General features: G+C 52.1%; 6 protein-coding genes across 6 annotated transcripts; 3 read left to right on the plus strand and 3 right to left on the minus strand.

Annotated features, from left to right (window-relative positions):
- Window positions 1-757: 757 nt before the first annotated feature.
- A1O5_11014 (RuvB-like helicase 2) lies at window positions 758-2,280 on the minus strand (the record flags this gene model as incomplete). The annotated part of the gene is made up of 3 exons (XM_007751587.1): window positions 758-1,723; window positions 1,776-2,222; window positions 2,272-2,280. The coding sequence occupies 3 exons, from the start codon at window positions 2,278-2,280 to the stop codon at window positions 758-760; spliced, it is 1,422 nt and encodes a 473-aa protein (XP_007749777.1).
- A 643-nt stretch (window positions 2,281-2,923) lies between these two features.
- A1O5_11015 (uncharacterized protein) lies at window positions 2,924-5,371 on the plus strand (the record flags this gene model as incomplete). Its single annotated transcript, XM_007751588.1, has 1 exon — window positions 2,924-5,371. One exon carries the CDS (start codon window positions 2,924-2,926, stop codon window positions 5,369-5,371), a length of 2,448 nt encoding a protein of 815 aa, XP_007749778.1.
- A 1,586-nt stretch (window positions 5,372-6,957) lies between these two features.
- A1O5_11016 (uncharacterized protein) lies at window positions 6,958-8,343 on the plus strand (the record flags this gene model as incomplete). The annotated part of the gene is made up of 2 exons (XM_007751589.1): window positions 6,958-7,611; window positions 8,143-8,343. The coding sequence occupies 2 exons, from the start codon at window positions 6,958-6,960 to the stop codon at window positions 8,341-8,343; spliced, it is 855 nt and encodes a 284-aa protein (XP_007749779.1).
- Window positions 8,344-12,902: 4,559 nt separating this feature from the next.
- On the minus strand, window positions 12,903-17,432 carry A1O5_11017 (uncharacterized protein; the record flags this gene model as incomplete). Its single annotated transcript, XM_007751590.1, has 2 exons — window positions 12,903-13,103; window positions 13,158-17,432. The coding sequence occupies 2 exons, from the start codon at window positions 17,430-17,432 to the stop codon at window positions 12,903-12,905; spliced, it is 4,476 nt and encodes a 1,491-aa protein (XP_007749780.1).
- Window positions 17,433-18,284: 852 nt separating this feature from the next.
- A1O5_11018 (uncharacterized protein) lies at window positions 18,285-18,686 on the plus strand (the record flags this gene model as incomplete). Its single annotated transcript, XM_007751591.1, has 1 exon — window positions 18,285-18,686. One exon carries the CDS (start codon window positions 18,285-18,287, stop codon window positions 18,684-18,686), a length of 402 nt encoding a protein of 133 aa, XP_007749781.1.
- A 626-nt stretch (window positions 18,687-19,312) lies between these two features.
- A1O5_11019 (uncharacterized protein) lies at window positions 19,313-20,303 on the minus strand (the record flags this gene model as incomplete). Its single annotated transcript, XM_007751592.1, has 3 exons — window positions 19,313-20,119; window positions 20,176-20,211; window positions 20,274-20,303. The coding sequence occupies 3 exons, from the start codon at window positions 20,301-20,303 to the stop codon at window positions 19,313-19,315; spliced, it is 873 nt and encodes a 290-aa protein (XP_007749782.1).
- Window positions 20,304-21,368: the final 1,065 nt, after the last annotated feature.

A 21,368-nucleotide genomic window follows, 5' to 3' on the forward strand; every position in this document is an offset into this window, starting at 1 on the left:
CCGAACAGTGTCGGGATACAGAACAAAGACCGATTGACCTGGCAATAGAAATGGCCCCACATGAGCAAGTGGAGCATCCCAAGGCAACCAAGGCTAGCGATCACTGCTTCACAGCCTTGTCCGGGGTACCCCACATAGTCTAAAGTTCGCCTGGGGTAGCAACAGCTTGAGCCGCAGTGGAGAACATAGAAGATTGCTTGATGGAAAAGAAGAATTATGTGGGATCAGTCAATCGGGCCATTTGTCGCCTCACAGTAACGTCGGTTCGAGGGCCGGAGAAGACTGTAATGTCTGATACATCCTTGACCTGGAGGAGTGACGAGGAAGGGGCTTGACCGAACATGGCATACGGCGTTCATTACCTAGGGCGGTTCTGAGACTACAAATCAGTCCAGACAAAAAAAAAGAGCAGAGCATCTAGAGTCATCCTCCATTGCTGGACACTTACTAGTAGCCGGCAACAAAAAGCCCCTCGCCATCCTGAACTCGGTTTTCGATCTCGTCCAGCATTGACCACTCAAATGGATAAAGATTTCAAGCTCGCGGCCTCGATTCTTGATTTTGTTCCACCGCGCACCAACGAAGTGGATCGCAGCCGACACGCCCATGTCGGTACGTACTGCTGCGGCAACGGTTGCTCTGGCGCATCTTTCACGGACTACGTCCGGACATGTGTATGGTTCTAGCGCTAGGCCTGCGACTGGAAGGAGAGCGATTGTCAAACACAGCTGGGATTTGCTAGGTGTTGCCCGATTCTTTACGCCGTGTCCATTGCATCGCCGATCGTTCCATTGGAACCGTTGACCGCCAAAGTAACATCCCCAGCGTCACTGATGAAATTTTTCTCGAAGTCGTTGACAAGTTTGATTGACCTCGCAGGATCGTAGAATAATCTGTAACTTCGTTGAACATCTTCAATGCCGACCTCTTTTGCCTTTCGCTTCTGACTCAGCAATGTGGATGTGGTGATAATGTTACTCGCATATCGGAGGCCAGATTCCTGGCCGATCTTGGTGAGAAGGGCAAGCGCGTCTACTGAGAGGTCGACTTCTTCTTCCTGGGCACGAATGGCGAGGATTTGGGAAATTTCGTCGGCCGAGTACGGCTGAGTGCTAATTATGACGAGTCGGTCCAGGAAATCCAACGGGAGGCCATGCGGCGAGCTGTATGTCGTCCCGCGAATGCGAGTAAATCCTCGATTGCTTGCCATGATGACGATCGGTGCCAGATCTGCTTCCAAGGCACGATTGATATATGAATAACACTCGATGTCAAGCATGTGCACTTCGTCAATGAACAACACGCCGGGGATGATCTCGGCTTTCCCTTCTTCTTTCCATTCTCCGACCTTGGTGTTGATCTGATCCCGTACCTCACTCCGTATCTCGCCCGTGTCGCCGGAAAAGAGGGCAAGGAACCCCTGTGTTCTCGAATTGATGACATCGATTTCATGCAAACTAACGGTGTGGACAACCTCTTTCCGCACCTGAAGTTCTCCTTCCGGACATTGCACGAATTTGGTATCTGCACCCATTGCATCGTAGTCTCGTGAGCGCGTGTATGATCTCCCTAGTTTCGTAATTTTCCCCGAGGACTTATCAATTGAGATGATGTCGCCAGCCATGACTCTCTCCTTGGTCATTGAATCAATCATTTTAGTGCCCATGTCGTAGACGGTTTCCATATCGGTTGTTTTGATCGTGAGTTTGCCTTGTTTGTTGCCCTGCAATATCTTGTCAATCACGGCATGAATGGACCCTTGAATTGTGCCTCACCCCTGAAACGCTCCTGTCAATTTGGATCTCAACCACCTCTCCTTCAATGATCTCGCTCTCTTCCTTTATCCTCACACCGATGGACTTGCGGAATGCTTGTGTTAGGGCTTCCGTTTTGGACATCTCGAGGGAGAAGATTTCGGATGACGCAAGCATCGTGAAGGGGACATCGGGACCCAAGGATTGTGCCATAGCCATCGCGATTGCAGTTTTTCCCGTGCTTGGAGGACCAGCAACCAAAACTGCTCTCCCAGCAATCTTGCCTTCTTTCACCATCTGTAGGATGACTGCCGCCGCTTTCCGTGCTTTCTCTTGGCCGATTAGTCCTTGGGACGAGGCTCTCGGTTCTAATGTCGCGAGGTCTACACCGAGACCTCGAATGTGAGAATGGGCAGCAATGAGATTGAGGCCGCGAACCTCGCGACTTTCGGATACGGTTGATATAGGCTAGGGCAAGTCAGTGGAGCAACAACCAAAACAACCGAGGAGCACTCACCGCCGCCATCGTGTGAGAACAAAAGAACTTGATGAAAAGATGAAGCGGCCGCTCTGGCGAAGGCGGATCGACAAAGACCAAGCACTAATATTGCCAGTCCACTACTCGATGGGTTGGTGATGGGCAAGACGGCGAATGGGAACAGATTCTCAAAAAGTTCGCGGAGTCGGACAACCTTCCATTCGTGGGAGACGCGTTTCACGAGCCTGCGCAACCTGCGTCACTCGGTACAAGCCAACGGTCTAGCGGCCAGGTCCTTTGCATTGAGGAAATGGATGGCAAACTGCAAACAACAATTGGAGTAAGCAACAACATTCTCTCACACCATCAACACATTTCGATGTTATACGCCAATTCCCTGCGGTCAGGATCCCTCAAATTTCCCCCTCTGAAGCTGCGCCTCAAGATTTGCCAATCCTCTTGACCATCATCCGCTACCTCTCCTCTCGACCCATGGACCAGAGCGCACGATATTTCAGTTGTGCAGCTCCACCGCCAGACATTGGGCGTCTCTACACGCTACTCAGGGGGACGGGGTGATCATTGTGCTGTTAATATGCAAAAGTCATCTTCGCGAAGTCTGGCTCCGGCTCCGGCTCCTGATACTCGTTTACCTTCACGAGATCCCCGGTCCAGAGGCAGCGCCTCCTCCATGCATGCGGCCGATGGTATTGATGCTGTTAGGGATCACTTCGTCGACAGGAAAGGAGAGGACACCCCTTTGACCACTCCTCTGAAAAGCCCTAGCGACAAACTTGAAAACGCTCCTCGCACGCTGTCCGAACCAGATGAATTCGAAAATGCCTTTTTCTCTCATGTCGCAGACGTCATCAAAGTTGACTATTGGACGCGCAGGTTAGATTTTCTCAGACGTCAGGCCAAGGGCGCTCAACAGGAGCACGAAAGAGAACAGAAAAGGAGCAATCAATTTCCCATACTCATTGAACAGTCTCTACAAAGGAAGAACCAAATCGACGCCGAGTATCAGACAGCCAGGTCTGAGGGAGACGCCTCCATAGTGACGGCACGGGCATCCGCAGCCAACTTCAGGCGAATACTGCGAGACACCTTCGAGTCCTCCAAGGATGATCAAATTAGGACTTTGGCTAATCATGTGGCCACTCTTGAGCAGAACGTGAGAGATCTCCGCTCGGAATCGGAAGCAGTAGCCTCGTCTCGCCCGCAGTCTGATGAACTGCTCAGATGCCTGCAAAGACTAGAAGAGCTGAATTCGGAGAATGAGGCACTCCGGGAGCGGGTGGAAAGTTTAGAACAGAAATCAGCGTCAATGGAATCGTGTCTCGGAGGCTTGAAAGGCGTATCTGCATCTGTGTCAGAATTGAGGAAAGAGATTCAGCAGATCGAAAACGAGTCAAAAGCGCCACAAGAAGAAGCGGTTGAGAAGATTGATCGAGTCCGTAGGAACATTCATCTCCAAGTTGAAAATATGCATTCCGCATTGAAGGACGACTGTACCGCTCTCCGGTCCGACTTAGACCTGCTTCGTTCTCAGGTATCAACTCTCGGAGAAGCTGTCGAAACCTCCAAGGCCTCCACCGCAGACGACTGGCTACGAGTTACTGCGGTGCAGAGTAAGCTCACTTCATTGAAGGAAGAAAATAAGGGGCAGTTTGGGCAAGTGGCGTCCTCGCTCGAGGATCTTTCCAAGGAATTGAAATCGACCCAGGCAAAACTCAGTCAACAGCCGACACGTGAAGATTTGGACTCGCTGCAGACGGAATTGACTAACGTAGAAGGCCTAGTGGAGAGTTTGAAGGCAGTCCGCGCACAGGTTCAGACAGACCACCAAAACCTAGAGTTGACCCAGCAAGATGTTGCAGAGCTTAGGGCGATTTGGCAAGACGGTCGAAATCTTCCTACAGAGTTCGACTCGCTTCGGCAGCAATTTGTACAGGACTCGGCTACGCACACGGTTCGCATGGAAAACCTCAAAAATTTCTTGGTATTCATTCAGGAGAAGTTTGCAGAGAAATTCGCGGAGAAATATGGCGGAAACCTGAAAGCTCTCCGGTTACAACTTGCGGAACAAGCGAACAAGCAACAAACAGAGAATCAAATACTCAAGAGCCAATTAGCCAAGTATGCCGAGACCTTTCGGGAACCCGAAAAGCAGCATGATGAGCTCCTAGTTGGCGAGCTGGCACAGATACAACATGAACTCAAAAATTGGGGACCGGAAGTTCAAGACCCACGTGAAAGGCGAGCATCATCAGATATAGGTCGGCACGTGGAGAAGCAGGATTCTATCTTGTTGGGAAACTGCGACAAGCTGGCGCATTTGTACTTCGGCCTCGACCAGCGTATTACGAGGACTCGTGAGATGGTGGATGTCATAAATACACTTCTGTCACTTATGCAAAGACAGCTTCACGAAGTGGCGGCCAATCGGCGAGACATACGTGACCAGTTGGAAAGCTTGCGAATCACGGTCAGAAATATTGCGGCTGATCAAGAGAAGACTGAGGGCATTAATGCACGGTTTAGATCTAAGCATGAAGCTTTGGAGAAGCGGTTCGAAGAAGGGCTCAACAAAGAGGCGAAAGACATGGAAGACCTATCTCCCTCGAGTAGCCGAGACGAGAGAGACCAATCGGCTTATCGCGAATTGGGCGACAAGAGCGTAAAAGATCTGCGTCATATCATTCACCAAGAGTCGAATAGAGTCGATCACCCACGCCAGTTATCTCCACAGAGTGATGGAAGAGCAATATCACTTGAAGCTGAGGCACCGCCGATGAACGTCGACCGCGGGTCGCAAGTTAAGCCTAGCGAGCCGGATCGTGAAACAACTATAATTGCAAACGCGGGGTGGGCTTGGACGAATTCCAGTGCTACAGAAAACAGAAACTCTGACGACAACGAGCACTCAAGGAAAGAATTGCTGGCAAAGTTCAAGAAGCCGGTGACACCCCAATCTCATGCTTCGTCGCAACACCAACCTCGGAGCGCACGCGCACGTGGTCATTCTCAACCAACGTCAAAACGCAAATATGCAGAGAGTCAAAAATGGCATGGCTCCAGCGATGACGATGAAGACGAGGTCCAGGCTCCCAGGCGCAAAACCCGACGTTACGGTTGAATTCGCATTGGTCCTCCCTTCTTTTTCCCACACAAATTTTGATCAATTTTGGTTTTCATCTCGGGGCAGGAACTTTGAAGCGTGGGGGCAATGCAACATTTTTGTCCCACTCATGAAACTAGGCGGTGGTTCTCGAACTTGTGTTATTGCCATGACCAAAGCCGTTGAACAATTCAAGCACGGCTGATGATGATCTTGACGACTTATGAATATTGAATGGTGAAGCGGCGGGTGGAAAACAAAGAGCCTCTTTAATGCCAAATGTATCTACTCTTGACTGGCACCGAGCGTCTTCGGTCTCGTGATTCTGTGAATATCTGTATGATGTAGGAAGTGTACATGAAGACAGAGGACTCTGATAATGCCAAGCCATACGAGGCTGACACAATGTTAATTTAAGATCTACGACTCTTCCTCTGATTGGTCCAAGTGGCAAGCGAGAGCCTTGAACATTCTTATACTGGCTTAGCACAAAACCTTCCACTCAGTTGCGCAGCCCGATCACCGAGTCGGAGTATTGTTGATCCTTCTACCCATCCCAATGTATGTCATGTGAGAAGTGCGTTACCGTTGAACGACGACATCACGTACGCCCGTTACGAAAGCTAAAGTGGTTAATCAGAAGGAGAATCTGGAGACTTGAGCGCGGATGGCGGGTTAAGTCCAGCGCCCGTCAGCCAACTCTAAGAGATTGACGGGTACATAAGAAGATTGGGTTGGGAGAGATAGCAAGATCGATCTCCATTGTTTGTTACTGGCGAAGACGCGACATCCTCCACAATGAGCGGAACTGATGGGGCTATCGGGCTTGTTGCACACTCGACATCCCTCTTGATCCCTCCCAACCACCACGAACCCTCGGCTCCGAACTGCCAAGCATCGGATATGCGCGGACGAACCGCTTTGTTAGTCATCCTAGCTATCAGCAAGGAGGAGACAACTTACCGATTCTACCTCATACCGGGTCTGGATCTTTATCCCAAATACTTCAACCCATGGCCCATCATCCCCGGGATTCGACATCTTCTCCTGAACAATCTCGAGCCACTTGCAACCATATTGGCGATCGAGTTAATTCCCTACGAATGCCGGCAACCGACTGTACCAGTACAGAGATGATGCAAGATCTAGATTGTCGTCTGGGGCTGGTCGCCACCCTTTTTTTGGCGTCCTCAGGCGGTTTCCCAAAGAGGAGTACTTTTCCTTGACCTATCACAGTATTACACTGTGGCGCGATAGCCTCTCCCCACCCCAGCGGTGGCATTCGTCTAGGTCACTTAACCCCCCCAATATTGCGTGTCATCCCTTCATGCGGAACGTGGGAACTACTGTTCATGTAAAAGGTCTGTATCATTAGCTGGGATGTCCTAGATAGAAAATGGTTAGAGGCCGCTGAAGTGCGTCTGGCATGCGGCGGTGTCTCGATTTTCTTTTTATCATGGTTCATTCCACTGATATCAATTGTGTATATATGGTCCGGTGTATTTTCCTGCTTCTTCGTCCCGAGACCCTGTCAGCGGCGTTGCCTGTGTGCACAAACTAGTCAACTGCACCGCATGAAGATCCTGTTTCCGCCGTAATTGGATATGGCGAACCCGGTGTCTTCCACTGCGACGCCTGCAGCACCATCCCTCACCCGGGTCGACGCCCGAGACCCCAGCACCACGGCCGACTTGGTCCAGGAGGTTCTCGAACGAGATGGTGCCATCATCGTGACGAACCTGCTCAGCCGCGAACAGGCCGAGCAAATCCGGCGTGATCTCAAACCGCATTTTGACGCCGACGGCGGCGACAAGAGCGGCTTCTTCCCAAAGACCACGCGGCGAGCCATCGGCCTGTTGGGCATATCGCCCACATGCGTGGAACTGGCCCTGAATCCGCTCTTCAACGAGGTAGCGTCCCGACTCCTGACCTCCAAATTCGAGTACTGGATCGGCCAGGAGAAGCAGGTGGCCGTCTCCAAGCCCCAGATTTCCAGCACTGTGGGGTTCCAGGTCAATCCCGGCAGCCGCCAGCAGGGCCTTCATCGCGACGACATCGACTACCACATACGGTCGGGACATGACTCGGTCCTGATTGGCTGTGTGGCTGCGACGGTCAAGACCACGCGAGAGAATGGCGCGACCGTCCTCATCCCGGGCTCGCATCGATGGAAGGACGACCGCTGCCCGTATGACCAGGAGGCCATTCCCGCTGAGCTGGAGCCAGGAGATGCCACTATCTTCCTGGGGAGTACATACGTAAGTGCTCCGCCCGCACATCTTTCGTCCTTGCCGGAGGACTGACATGCTCTACTTCGCACTAGCATGCGGGTGGTGCCAATACAACAACGCAAGTTTCCACTATCCAGTTTCGCCAGTACCCCGCCCGGGTTTGAGAGTTATTCATTTCGCCCTTTGGAGTCTCACGATGTGGATCAGGACTAACCAATCTTCTAAAAACAGAGATCAAGTACGGGAGACGGTTGGTATCTTTCTCACAAAAGGTTGCTTTTTGATATCTCTTTTCCCCCTTGTTCTACTTATTCTCCTCCCCCCCCCCCCCCCCCGTTGGCTTTTTCCTAGGGAATTTCTCCCTTTGGCCTTCGCGATCACCTTATTTCTCCAGGATTTGTTTCCCTGCCTTTCAAACCCTCCTATTGACCTAAACACCCCTCAGTTACACCAACCGTAGGCCCGGGGGAATAAAGATACACAGTCCAATTCCCTTCCCCTATCGTCCCTTCTCCCTCACTCATTCTCTCCATCCTTCCTTTCACACAATCTAACCAGTGCGCCTATGCAGGAATGTACCGCCAAGTCGAAAACCAATACCTGACGGTGCCGCCCTCAGTGGCGTGCTCGCTGCCCACCAAGGCCCAGCGCCTACTCGGCTACAGCGTGAGTCCGCCGTTCTGCGGCTTCGCTACCGACTACAAGGACCCCATGCAGGAGCTGTTCGGCGTGGTTGATGCGGAGACGGTCGTGCTTTGATTGCCTGACCGAAAGAATAGGGGAAAGGGAAAAGAAAACGAAGACGGGGAGGAAAGTGACTACGTAGGAGTGTTTCCCCCCCCCCCCCTCCCATAGAAAGGAAGAACGAAGAGAATAAAAGGGGTTGAGATGAGATCAAGTTGATCCGACGTTTCCGAGAAGTGGAACGAATGTGGTATGCGGGTGATTCGCAAAGCGGATCGTGGATCTCTCAATAGTACTCTCGTGTCGTGATAGTCTTCAGCAGGGAGTCCAGTTCAATTCAAATTCAGGTTCTGCTCCCTCCGAGGCACGGGCATCGGTGCTGGTCCCAGTCCCCCATTATACGGAGTCTCCTCACACTAAGGGGGCCATCCTTAATGCTATATATTGTTCCGTGGTATTAAATTCTGCGTGATCGCCGGTCTAGACCTTGATGGACATGCATTGAATACGGATGGATACATAGCGTCGTCTATACCCGAGATGACGAGAACATCAGCCAGTGCAGTGGAGAACACGCGTACCCTATCCGTGTAGAAAAGTCGAAGGATCGTCGATCATATGCATTTGCGACGTATCTTCCATTCTCTGACATTCGTGAATGTGGCCCTCTTTCTCTGAGCCTTGCTCGGTGCATGCAAACCTGAATGTCCTCTTGAGTAGCCCTTACCAACCTCGCAGGCGCCAAGCAGGGATTTTTGTGGAAATCATTTGCCCTTGTTCACCCTGTCCACAGTCTCCTCGGCCAAGATCCTCTTAACGGCATCTTCGCAGACCTATCTTGCTTGCGCCTGATGGCCTCTCCCTTTCCTCTGAGGGAAATGGCCTCGCAAATCGGGTCCAAAAGTTCACTCTTGTCTTTGTATCCCTGCGTCGCTGTTCTTGGTCATTCCTCGGGAGTTCCCTACGGGACGACTCTTCGTGAGGCAGAGGGTCGCCCACTTGATCGCGGAGGGTGTGAGTGAGAGGGGTAGGTCGGCGGAAAGGGGCGCGTTTTGCAGGAACGCCGTGTTCATCGCAGTCCATAACCTACTCCAATTTCGCAAACTCTGGTACCTCGTTATCTCGTACTGGTCTTTTGTCTCCTCGTGGAGCCTTCAGGCTATTGTTGAGTGTCTGGGAACTGTGCAGAAGCTCTTCTCCGGCCTTGTCAACATTCTTCCGGCCTGCTTCAACTGTCGCATTCAGGATATCGATATCGAAACCTGTAAGCATTGTGTCCGTCGTTCGTGGTTGTTATGCGGGGCCCTCTGCTTTCTTGGGCTTCACCTTCTTCGAGCAGACTTTCCAGTTTGATCAGGCGCAATGGAAGTTGGTGTGCGCCTTCGGAACAGTTTCAGGGGACATCCCCCCTAAGGTGTGGGGGGAGGGGGGGTCGTGACACAGCCAGAAAGATTCTGCTTCGTTGGCAAGGGGCGCCGTTTAGGTGTGTGAGGGCCGACATTCGCTGCAAAGGCAGATCGTAAGGCATCTCCATGTTGTGTTTTGCGCCCCGTCAGTGTAGCATTTACGGGGCGCGGTTGTCCTCAGACTTCCGGTTAGGGCCTGCTACCTATAGACGAGAGACTTTGGCTGAGGCGGAAATGTTGACAATTACTGTTGGAGCATGCACAATTCTAGTCACATTCTCTTCTCTGAACTGCGCTGTCAGTTCCACGATGGCTCCTACTTGGAATCGCCCCCAATCGATCGAAATATGTCGGCATTCAGGTTCGCAGTATCGGCGGGAATATGAGTGGCGTTGTCATCAAAGCCCGTCTCCCTCGGCGCTTCTGGACTTTTCCCCGAGATCTTATCTATTGCAGAGCTGTGTTGTGCTTTTGACATGCAAGGATCTGGGATATAGATCGAGACACACCTTACGCACTCTCTCGTGCTTTGGTGAGACCCCTGTCTTTTGTGTTACCGGCATTCGCGCCTGATCTTTTCGCAAGAGGTAATTCGGTGCTGATCCTAGATGGTGCAGTGTACAAGCTTCTCCGTCGACTTGCGAATCGGGCGCCCTCATCGTCGTCAATGTCACTCGGCGGGATCGAAAACTTGACCTCCTTCTATCGGATTTCACAGGCATATTCGTGGCGATAACCGAAGACTTCCTCCTTTTTAATCTTCTTGCCACCCTGCAAGGATGCTTTGGGAGATGCTCGCTGTCCGAATCCTCAATGACGATATAAACGGGAGAATGTTCGCTTGGTTGGCCGACTTGCTTCAGTTTTCTTGCTGTTGGGGTAGCATCTGTGTGTTGAAACGACTTAGGACCGTCTAAACAGGAGATTGGCGGACCTGTTCCTTTGCTTGTTGGCGTCTCATCCTAGGCCCAGGGAGTGCTGCTCGGTCTTTGTGCGGCTTTTTGTAGAACATGATGTTGAGATTGTCTAGCTCTTGCCTCATCACCGGGAGGCTAATCAATTTCCTCCAGTGAGGCTGTCGTTCTTCGATCCAGTGCGGCAGCATCATAATTTGATTGGCACCTCAACGTCTTCATTGATGATCTAGGCTTGTGAGACGGAGCTGCAACAGAGGTTTTGTTCTTTTCTGCGTTGGCACTCACCTGCTTTGGCAAAAGTTCTATCTCTTGTCCTTTTCGGCTGTGCTGGGGATTCTTCTCCTGGTGCGGATATGGTATTGGTCTTCGCGTGCTTTCTATCTATATCGACTTGTTCACTGAAATGGACCGGTCGCGGTTCTGGTGGGAGCGGATCCTTGGACCTAAGAATATTTCACGAGTGAGAGACACATGGCTTTCCCACTGGATCGGACACGTTTGATCTCTTGGCCGCATGGGTCTCCTGGGGGTCTGTAGTCGAGGCAATCACAGCCGTCCCTCTCTTGTCTGCATATCCTTCATAGTTATTGCTATCGCGCCCAGCTTCTTCTTCTCGGAACTGGGGTCTTCTTTCGTCGCTACTGTTGTCTCTTTCACTAGGGGGACGGCAATTGCACCTTTATGTGCTCTGATCTTTTCTGACGATAGCGGGCTCGCCACATGCGATTTCACTGAAGGATTTGTGGTGCTCACTCCAGCCTCAATCTCAACATCTTCGTGACCGCCTCTTGAGTCACTCATCTCTTCATTGGTTGCTTATGTCGACTGCATTGCTGTGTTCATGAGACTCCATTAAGCACGGAACACCTCCTTCAGCTTCTGCGCACGATGTTTAAGTTCGCGTGGTTGCTGTACATTGCCTGAACGGACAGCAGCTGCGATCCTGGCCACTGCATCGATCTTAAAACCATTGTTAGCGCTGAGGACAATAAATTTGCCGACGAAGGAACGGCCACTTTGTCAAGCAGGAAAGGCACTTACAGGAGTCCACGCAAAGCCTAACTTGTAATGTAATATCTGTGACAAAAGCCACTCGTATTCTTGCTTTTCCAAACCCCGAGAGGCGTTTGGGTCGGGGTCACCGTTAGGAAGAGTTAAATGGGCGAACTCGATTCTGCAAGTCCTGAGCCATTCCCACTTGGAGACATATTCTATGGTCCAGCGCCACCGATCCTCACGGTAAAGATCAGCCAAGATGGCCACCTCAGGCTTATCCAGTCTTTTCAGCTTGCCTAGGGTCGGAACGATCGGCTGGTACTCTTGCGACCTCTGGGATGCGAGACCTTGGAGAATATTCTCGTCCGCGTCCACCCGTGATACAATTTTCCCTGCCGAGAGAAGGCATAGTACTAGTCACAAGTCGAGCAGAGTGAGTAAAGGGCCAGGAACGATTGAAGTGTCTTCAGAACACGGTGTGCCAGGCCTCGATCAGATATTGCGGGCTCGAGCTCGAGCGAGGCGCGAAAGAAAGAAGCGACAAACTAAGACTTTCATATCAGAGACAGAAGACCGAGGAGACGGTTGCACCACGACAGCGGATTTCATTCACCTCTGCCAGTCCTTACTGACCACGCCACAGCAAGGAACCGGCTCTGTTCTCTTCTCTGGGTAGATGTAGAACCGCCGACTCTCGAACCACCTGCTGAATTTTCAGTGATTTGGTCCTGAAAGAGAAGTTGTTACTAGCGTAGAGAGGTGGAGGAGTCAGAGGCCACCCGGCAGGCAAGCTTGTGCTGTCCAGCCTTCGATTAAAGAAAGAGGTCCGAGTAGCCTTTCACCCTTGCGCCAGCGCAGAGAAGGAGAAACAGCAGGCAAACATGGTACCACACCTTGAGCAGTGGCAAGTGGTCTTGCTTTAAAGGGAGAGGGTAAAGTTCAGACTTGGCGGATTTTGATATGTCGGCCGCCAGCACTGGCGTTAGGCGCTTCGGTATCTGATGCAATCCTCAAAGGCCAAACCCGCATGAAAGCTGTCATGGCGACCTTGAGCCTACATCAGATGTGAACAGGGAACCCGGCATAAAGTCGGGCTAGTGGCGAGAGAGAGAACGGGGATTGCAGCACATACTCTGAATGCCGAAACTTTTACCACCTTGGGACCACCTTGTGAAAGCACTTTCAATGTATCCAGTAATCACTGAGCAATCAATCCTTCATGTTCATCTTATCCTCTACTCCGGTGATGAGCCCGGTTGTTGCTACTCCTCAGGGCATCTGAAGCTTTTCAAACCAAATAGACCCAATTGCAAAGCTAAAAATCAACACCATGCCGTACTGGTCCCTCCAGAGTGGCCCTCATCTCCTTCGCCTTCCTTGAAACAACTGGCATGATTTGCAGCGCTGGATCGGTCGGATCTCGTTCTGCGATCGTCATGTACAGGCGCTCGAGTTTCTGGATCAAGGAGCTCAAAAGTGCCGGTGCATGTTGCGCTAGATCGGAGATTTCGGGATCCTAAAGCAAAGCGTGAGGACAAGAAGACAGAACAAGGATTTGACCAGCACTTACAGCAAGATCGACCGCATTGAACGCAGCAGATATCCACTCGAGTCGTTGGGCCGTATTCGTTGCCAGAGAATTGCCGATGGTGACGGCGATTGAAAAGGCGATCAGCGGTGAGACGTCAGTTGCCAGATACTCCGGAGTGAAGTGGATGAACAGTTTGTCGAACAACTCCGATGGTTGGGTCGACTGTAGCCATTTAATTGAAGCCTCCTCGTAACGACCCTCATTCATCAATTGGCTGATCTCTTCCAACTCGAGTTCCTCCTTCGTCTTCTGTCGCTGGACTATTGTTCTTGGGATGCCTCGAGGTGATGGCGTCATCCGGGCTGTTGACACCTGGCCAGGCACCGGGGATGAACTGGTTTCTCCGACCAGTGCGAGCTGACGACGATCTTTCAGGATCTGACCTTGGAAAGCGACCTGGGTGTCGGACATCTGCTGTAGTGCCTCGGCTGTTGCCTGGAGCACTTGGCCCAGCTTTTCTAACCTCGTCAGGTCATTCCGTCGGTCATTCTCCAGTTGACGAATCTCATTCCGTAAGCGCACTTCAACCTCAGATGCGGCTTGTTCCGCTGCTGAGGCTGCGAGGGTCTTGAACGTCGGTACCACATGCTTCTGCATAAGATCGTTCAGTTGGGTCTCGATCTGTTTTGAAACCTTTTGCGAGACTGTGTCTGATATTGTTCGGGTCATTTGGGGGCTCTGCAGAACTCCATTGATGGCAACAGGCAGTTGCGCAGCCAACTCCTTCGGCACCAAGGAATGGAGAGATTTCGCCACAGCTTCCCCCACTTGGCTTCCCACCACCTGTACCGTCGCTCCCGTGAGTGCTGGAACAATTGATTGTTGCATTTGAGCTGAAAGGATGCGAGAAAGTGATTTTTCAACGTTGTTGCTCAGAGTAGCCGAGACTAAGCGAAGGAGAGCTTCCTGACGGGCAATGGCAGCAGAGTCCTGAACGGCTCTGTCATTCTGGATATTCTGATAAAGAGAGTCCAGCTCTTTTCGGAACTCCGTAGATACAGCCTTCTCGACCTTCTTGAGTTCCTTGTCTAGCCACCCGCCGGAAATACCCACAGTGACCGCTTCGGGTTTGGCGGATGCTTCTGTGGTTGATGTGAGAGGGACAGCCGCAGCTGCTGGCGCAGAGTTTTGGTCTTCAACAGGAGCCGCATTTGCAGGTGCAAGGGTGGCCGCTGCCGTTGAGGCAGCTTTGGCAGATGATTCGGTGAGCGCGACCTTTTCAGGGAGCCGTGAGTCGGCGGATGAGGCAGCTTTCTTCTTACTCTTCCTGTTTTCCTTGGGCAACGGAGTTTCAATGTTGGTCGTCTCTGCGAGTGGTTCAGCCCCGTTGCTGAGAGGCTGTGCAGGCACTGGTTTCCCAGGTTCCGAATCTTCAACCTGCATGGTCTCCGCGCGTTCGGCAGAAGATGAAGTTTTCTTTCCTTGCTTCTTCTTCAAACTCTTAGTTGATCCTAGTACTTCCTCAGTCGGGCTCTTATCTCGAGGCCCTTCTTCGATAACGGTCCCGAGTCGTAATTCTTTCAACCTGACGTATCCTTCCTTCGCGGCATCGATTCCATGGACCACCTTACTGTTTGTATTCCAGCCAAGGTCCTCCTTTGTGATGTTGAGGCAAGTGACACCTTTTGAATGCACTACGTAGAGCTCAAAGAGAGGCGTCTTTTCGTCAACCGCCCTCTGTTCCTCAGCAGTTCGATAAATCGGAAGGATCTCAACGCTTCTAAGCTCACCTTTCTCTGCAAGTGACATTTCACGAATGCCACTCATGCAGGCTGTAGAATCAGGCTTCGGTAAGTCTGGATCTTTCGCAGCAATGCGTTGCACATATGCAGCCTGGGTCAGAGATGTAGAGAGCAAATAACGCGGTGCAGAGAGATGAATGAAAAAGAGCGAGTTTTTGGTCGGATGCCCCACCACGATAATCCCACTGTTTGCGTGATAGCACACGCTGCAGATACCGTCAGTCTCGTTTTCATGAGGGAAATTGATCTCCTGAACGGCTTTACCAAGCGCAATGTCCCAGAGCTGAAGAGTGTGATTCTGCCTCAGCCCGACAAGAACGTAACGCAGCGCTCCTCCTTTGACGTATGGACGAGCCTTGTCTACGAAAAGAACAGACGTCGGCCATGACTTCTCTGATGGGGAAGCGGTGGAAAGGGACAATATCGGGAGATCAACGGTCATATTCGCAAGTCGAGTGGAGGTGGTATTTGACTCGTCAATCAGTTTACGGATATCCCAGAATCGCAATCTTCCAGTCTTGTCCAGAGAAACAATCAAAGTATCATCCTCGCTGAAGGTGAAGTCTTTGCCGGCCTTCCCAGTTGAGATCTGCAGTGATCGCTCTTGAAAGAACTTATCAACATCGACACGCCGATTCTGCTCGCTGATACCGTATCGTGAAGAAATTGCAGTTGCTGGCCAGACGAGATGAATTGCCTTGCCGCGTCCAATTGCAAAGAACTCGGGGTGGCGAGAGCTTCTTTTCGCACGCGTCTTGAGCACGCCCCCAGATGCATTCTCATCGGCTGGCGGGAAAGGTGGAAAGATGAGGCTCTCGGCGTCAAGCTCGTTTTTCTCAAACAGGTCGTTTCCGTCCTTGTTGATTGTTGCGTAATACACGGCACCGCTGACTCCGGTCCCGAGAAGCGCCTGTTCATCCGATGGCTCGCCAGCGGAAGAGGTGGTGCAAAGAGCGACATTAAATATGCGGTCATGAGAATTCTTGAAGACTTGTCGATCACTACCGTCGTCCTGCCGGATGATGCGCATTCCGCCGTTCTTGACCAAGGCATAGGTGATGTACTTGGATGTCGCAGCTGCTAGAGAACGGTCTAGCTGATCGAAGTCCTTCTTCAATCTTGATATCTCCATAACACCGTCATCTCTGATGCCGACGCCCGAAGATTGGGGTAACTGCAAGGTGATCGAGACAAATGGTTTGATGGGGAAATTGTAAACCGGGACCGTCCTGGGGGATTCCTTATTCGGTGACTCTTCCGCATCTTCCCATTCATCACCGGCATCAGGCGCTTGGTCAACAGTCTTCTCCACACCAGAGCTCTCGTCATGCTTCGCACCATTACCATGGTCCAGGGGAATCTCCTCTTTCGTTTCATCTGTCGACCTGTTCTCCGCAGGAGCGGAGGCTCCTGTCTCTTCCACGGGAGCGGCGTCTTGTGTTTCGTTCTCCCGAGCAGCTGCAGCGACTGAACCTTCGCGCGATGTTGCGGTATTCTTTGGTGCTAATGGTAGTCTAGGCGTGAGTATCTTCCTCTTAGCCACCTGGTCATCTGTGGCCATGCGTGAATTTGTGTCTTCAGATAGGTCGTTACCAGACTCGACATTTGATTGAGCAACATCAATATTGACGGGCTTGGCAGCCGTAGCTCCTTCTTTAGGAGTCTGCGCCCGGGAAGCGTTCAAAGAGGCTTGCAAGGCCTCAAAAGGGTTGGTGTACGTAAACAGGGGTGGATTCTGGGTTGACGGCTTAGAGTCAGTACCGAGAGCTCCGGATAGAGGCCCCTCTGCCGTGGGACTGGAACCCAACAAAGGAGCGGGCGACTCTATCTTCGTCGGCCTCATCTCTGTAGACTTGATATCAGAGTTGGCGCCTGGGGATTGGGACTGCGTCCCCTCAACGGAATTCTGGCGCGCGTTGACGGAATTGCCGGGGTGGGTTCTGCTGAGGAGCTTGAGTAGTGCATCCTGTGATGCATCACGGCCACTTCCACTTGTAGACTGTGGTCGATTGGCAGCGCCACCGCCGCCACCACCTTGATCCTCCAGATTCAGTGGGGATTGGGTTGTTGGTCTGCTTAGAGCAGGCGAAGATGACATGAACTTTGCGAGCAGATCCGAAGCTGAAGTCGACAGTCCTGGTGCCGGAGCATTTGCTGCCGGCCTGTCACTCTTCTCTTCAGAGGCCCCAAAAGCATTGCCAGCAGAAGAAAGAGGTCTTGAGTTGGCGTTTGAAAGCGTAGAAGTAGTCGGCCCGAAATTCAGCAAATTCAGCAAGGACTGCGCCGTGGCAGAGGGGCCCGACGCGACGGGCTGCGCCATTTGGTTGTAGGAGCTTTCGTTCGCAACAGAGGTGAAGGGAGGAGGGCTCGAAGGCAATGGCGGGACGGCAGCGAACGGGGAGGTTTGACCTGCAGAGTTGGGCTGGTTCGACGTGTGGGAGGGGGCAGGGGAGTCGCGAGGCTTCGGCCTCAAGTTGGCAAACAGAGCTTGCAGATCGTTGTTGGTCGACATTATTCCAGTCGGCCCAAGGACGTCCAGACCGATGAGCTCACAGATCGGGTAGAAAGCAAGAGATAATGGTTCTGCGTCACCCGGATGCTACACCGGGAACCAGAGAAGAAGCGAGAAGGAATGGCAGCACCGAAACGTGCAGTGCAGGAAAAGGAAGGCGGTGGTTTTCAACACGCGGTGGAGGAGTTGTTGATGAAAACACGAAGCCCGAGTAAAATCTAAAGGAAGGTGAAAGTTGATGAGGTGAACGAAAAGCCGATACGACGGCGAGGAGCAAGCAGGAGGGCTTGCAGCGGCCTGGCAAAATTTCTCCGCAGTCTGGCAGCTCCAATTCGATCATTATTAGCACTCATTGCTAGACCGGGTACGCGGTACTCTGATTGTTAACCCTCCGTAGGACGTATTACATCTTACTCGTACTTGGTACATCCCGGTTAGTTCTCCTTGGCTGAGCCTCACTTTTTAACACCAGCCTCAGCCAGCCTGTTCCCAGTTCGCTTCCCCCTCGCAATACAAATCTCCTCCATACATCGTATCCTTTCCTTCTTTCCCCAATCTCACAGCAAACATTTCGATGCCAATGTATTGTCTTCGCTCGTAAGTCCGCCGTCGTCCTGTTCGCGTTCCCCCCATTGCGAGATTACCAAAAGAGATGCTAATCGCTGTCGTGCGACCAGATACCTTCCTCTCCTTCTACTCCCGCTCCCCCTCAGTCTCTCGCCCGTCCATCTGATCCTACTGCTCGTGCTCACATACGTCCTCAACCGCCCCTGCATATATTGCTCCTTCCTCCTCATAATTCTCTTCGCATCGTCATGTCACTGGTCGAATCGGTGCTTCATCGACCTGCCCATGCTGCCATCTCAGCACCCCAACGGCTCGTATGAGACGATTGCGGCTTGGTTTACTCCAAGGCTATATACCACGAACTTCCCGAGCAGTGTAGGCCACATGGCGGGACAAGCGAACAACGACACTGCGGCGTCAGAGATGGGAGACTTCCTCAGAGATATTGCACGGACGACAGTCGCCAGCCTAGCGAATGCGGCCAAACATTCGGCAGAGGAATTGTTCGATGAAGCCCGGCAGAAGTTGATTGCATCCGCGACGGCAATAACCGGGACAGAACCAGTAGCTTCGGCGACGTCTTTGCCGTCGCTTGTCGATACGGGAATCGGAACCCACTGGCTGAGGAACTTACTAGGGCGCTCGGAGTGGACGTTACCTTGCGTCGGAGTCAAGCTCGTTCTCTGATGTGTCACATGGCGGCTGTTCGTTTCGTGACCGATTCTTGCCGAGAACTTCATGCTCGATATCATGGACGGACGGATGTGCATAGTCTCTGAAGGAGTATTAGACTGTGGGACCACATACGACGTCGGGTTTCAAGTCCAAGGATATAGAGAGATCACGTCTTATTGTCCGTCCATCACGAAGATATATCCTTCTGGACTACTACTATACTCTAGTCTAGGTCACAAATGGCTGCTGTGTGATGCCAGCTCACAACTCCCAAGTCCACGGAAAATGTTGTTTTCGCCCCGTGGATGACGCTGAAATCGACTCCAACCTGCAAACCTCCAGGAAATTGCGATCAATACACATTTCACAGATGCCAAACGCTGCGTAACTCGTCAAGCTATCATGCCCAAGCCTTCCAATCGGGAAACATTAGGATATTGCGACAGACAACAAGGACGCTCCTTGTTCGGGGTCGGAGGGGGTGTGTCGCATCGGTTTGCCGTCCCAAGATATTAAAAATCATTTCTTTTATCTGTGCAATTGCCCGGCCAAGAAGAGAAACTCCACGGCAAGCTCCGGTGGACCAAAATTTCCCTGCGACGGCCTTTTTCAACATCTCTGGCCATGTTCTGCTCCAATCACTGAATCGGCCAGTCGTCCTCAGTGATTGATGACCAGAAGACAAAGACCGCCACGACACTGAGGAGAGTGAAGAGGGTCTCGAAGAGGGTGCCATTGATGTCGCCATCCGTACCTTCACATATGTGCTTTGATATCACATACATGAAGACCTGGCCAATGGCGAAGAGCAGAGCAGCGGCGACCAAATAAAGCATTGGTTTCGTTTCGCCGAGAATCTTAAGAACCAGAATTGACTCGAGCACAAAGAACAAGAACATGAAGACCAGGGGCGCCAGCTGATACAGCGTGTAGAGGGCGTAGTTCAGATGTGGTGGGTGTAACGAGTCATCCCAAAAGCCGGTCCAAGAAAAGGCCGTGTCCAGTGCAATGTAGCCGGTCCCAATGAACAATGCCAGGGAGCTGAAGCCGATGAGTCCCATTGACAAGGGCGTGCCGTCGTCTACTAATTGGTAGCCGACTACGGCGTTCATGAGCAAGATCCACATGGTAGCCACGATGGCGGCCAGATGGACGGCCGTGAAACCTTTGCGCACATCGTTGTTCAATGGAAATCCGCCGACTGTGAATATTTCGCAGATTTCAATGATCAGGTATCCGACCAGAAACATCTGCATTTCCCTGCGGCCGACGGCAGCAGCCTTCCTCTCTGCGCGCCATAGCAGAAACAGAGTGACGACGATGGCAATACCGCAGAGTAGTATCGACCCCAGATTGGCAAGGTTGCGGTTGTTGCTCAGTGTTATTCCACGCAGGACACAGCCGCCATAAGCAAGGCCCGGTGGTTGATTGTTCGTGACAAGGATCTAAAACGCAGTTAGAAGAGTGTCAGGAGCTTATCGCTGGAGGGGGAAGGACTGACATTGCATATAGGGAGTGTCGCATCGCGACAGAAGTCCTGTAGCCGTAGGTCAGTGGCTTGGAAAGCAGCAGACCGGCAACTTGCTCTAGGGATCCTACTTGGAATTTTCCATACTGTGTTCCACCCATTTCCACAACCAGGTCAAGAAGCAGTAGAATGGATGACGATGGCGTAGACGACGGAAGGGAAGTGCAGGATTGAGACGTGAAACACCATGCGCTGTGGATTTTGAGGGACTGGTTCAGATGACGAGCAGCGCGTGTTTCACAGGAGTCGATCAAGCTGCGCTGGCAGGGCGGTCGAAGGGTGGGAAAAGGTGGTCGATCGGTAGTTGGTTAGTCGGAGGACTTGAGAGAGTCAATGGGATTATTTTTGGAGAAGAATGTCTTTTCGAGACGGAAGAAGAGTGGCAGGAAGGGCCGTCGATTCGCAAGATGCAGGATTGGCTGTTGGCCGGGGCCAGCTGGGGGTTCTGCTGCAGGTTGTGGTGTGCAAGGCGGGCAAGGTGTGCAAGGTGTTCCAGAGTTGCAGGTGAGCTGCAGGAAGCAGGAAAGTCGAAAAGTTGGCAGGGCGACTTGGGATCGGGGTCGGCAAATGAGAGGATGATGGATGGGGCGAGCAGGAAGCTGGCAATACCTACTTACCCAATACTGGCCTCGCGGAGTACAGTAGGTGCAAGTGACAGGGTACCTCGTACCGCTTGGTGACGCAGTACCGAGTACCCAGTAGGTGGTGCAAGGTGGTGGTAGATCTGGCACTAGGATGATTCTTGTTGACAGCGCCAAGAGTCGTGCTCGACCGGTACCCGGTACGGAGTCCTTGACAGGATAATCGTGATGAGAGTTGGCTTCTCTCGGGCATCCATCAAGCAGTTATTGATTAGCAGCGATGAGCAGGCAAGGTATCTGGAGGAGCAGCAGAAGCAGTCAACGGTAGTACTGTAGCTCCTTAAGGGCAAGCTACGGGGCACCAGTGAGATTGGCTGACATCGAGGTTGCGGGTGGATCGCTGAGCTCCGGGCGGAAAATGTGCCCAGCCAAGGCCAGCCTAAGCTTAACTCTACTAGCCTAGCAGAGGTACGTGCATCATGCTCAGTGGCAGTGCAGGTTGGCATCCAGCCCTTGCAGCTCTTGCAGGCCTCAGTGGCACTTCTTGCTCCTCCCCCCCCAACCCGCTTTCCAGCAGGAACATTC

Source organism: Cladophialophora psammophila (assembly GCF_000585535.1).
Source record: "Cladophialophora psammophila CBS 110553 chromosome Unknown aczJe-supercont1.23, whole genome shotgun sequence".
Classification (NCBI taxonomy): Eukaryota; Fungi; Ascomycota; class Eurotiomycetes; order Chaetothyriales; family Herpotrichiellaceae; genus Cladophialophora; species Cladophialophora psammophila.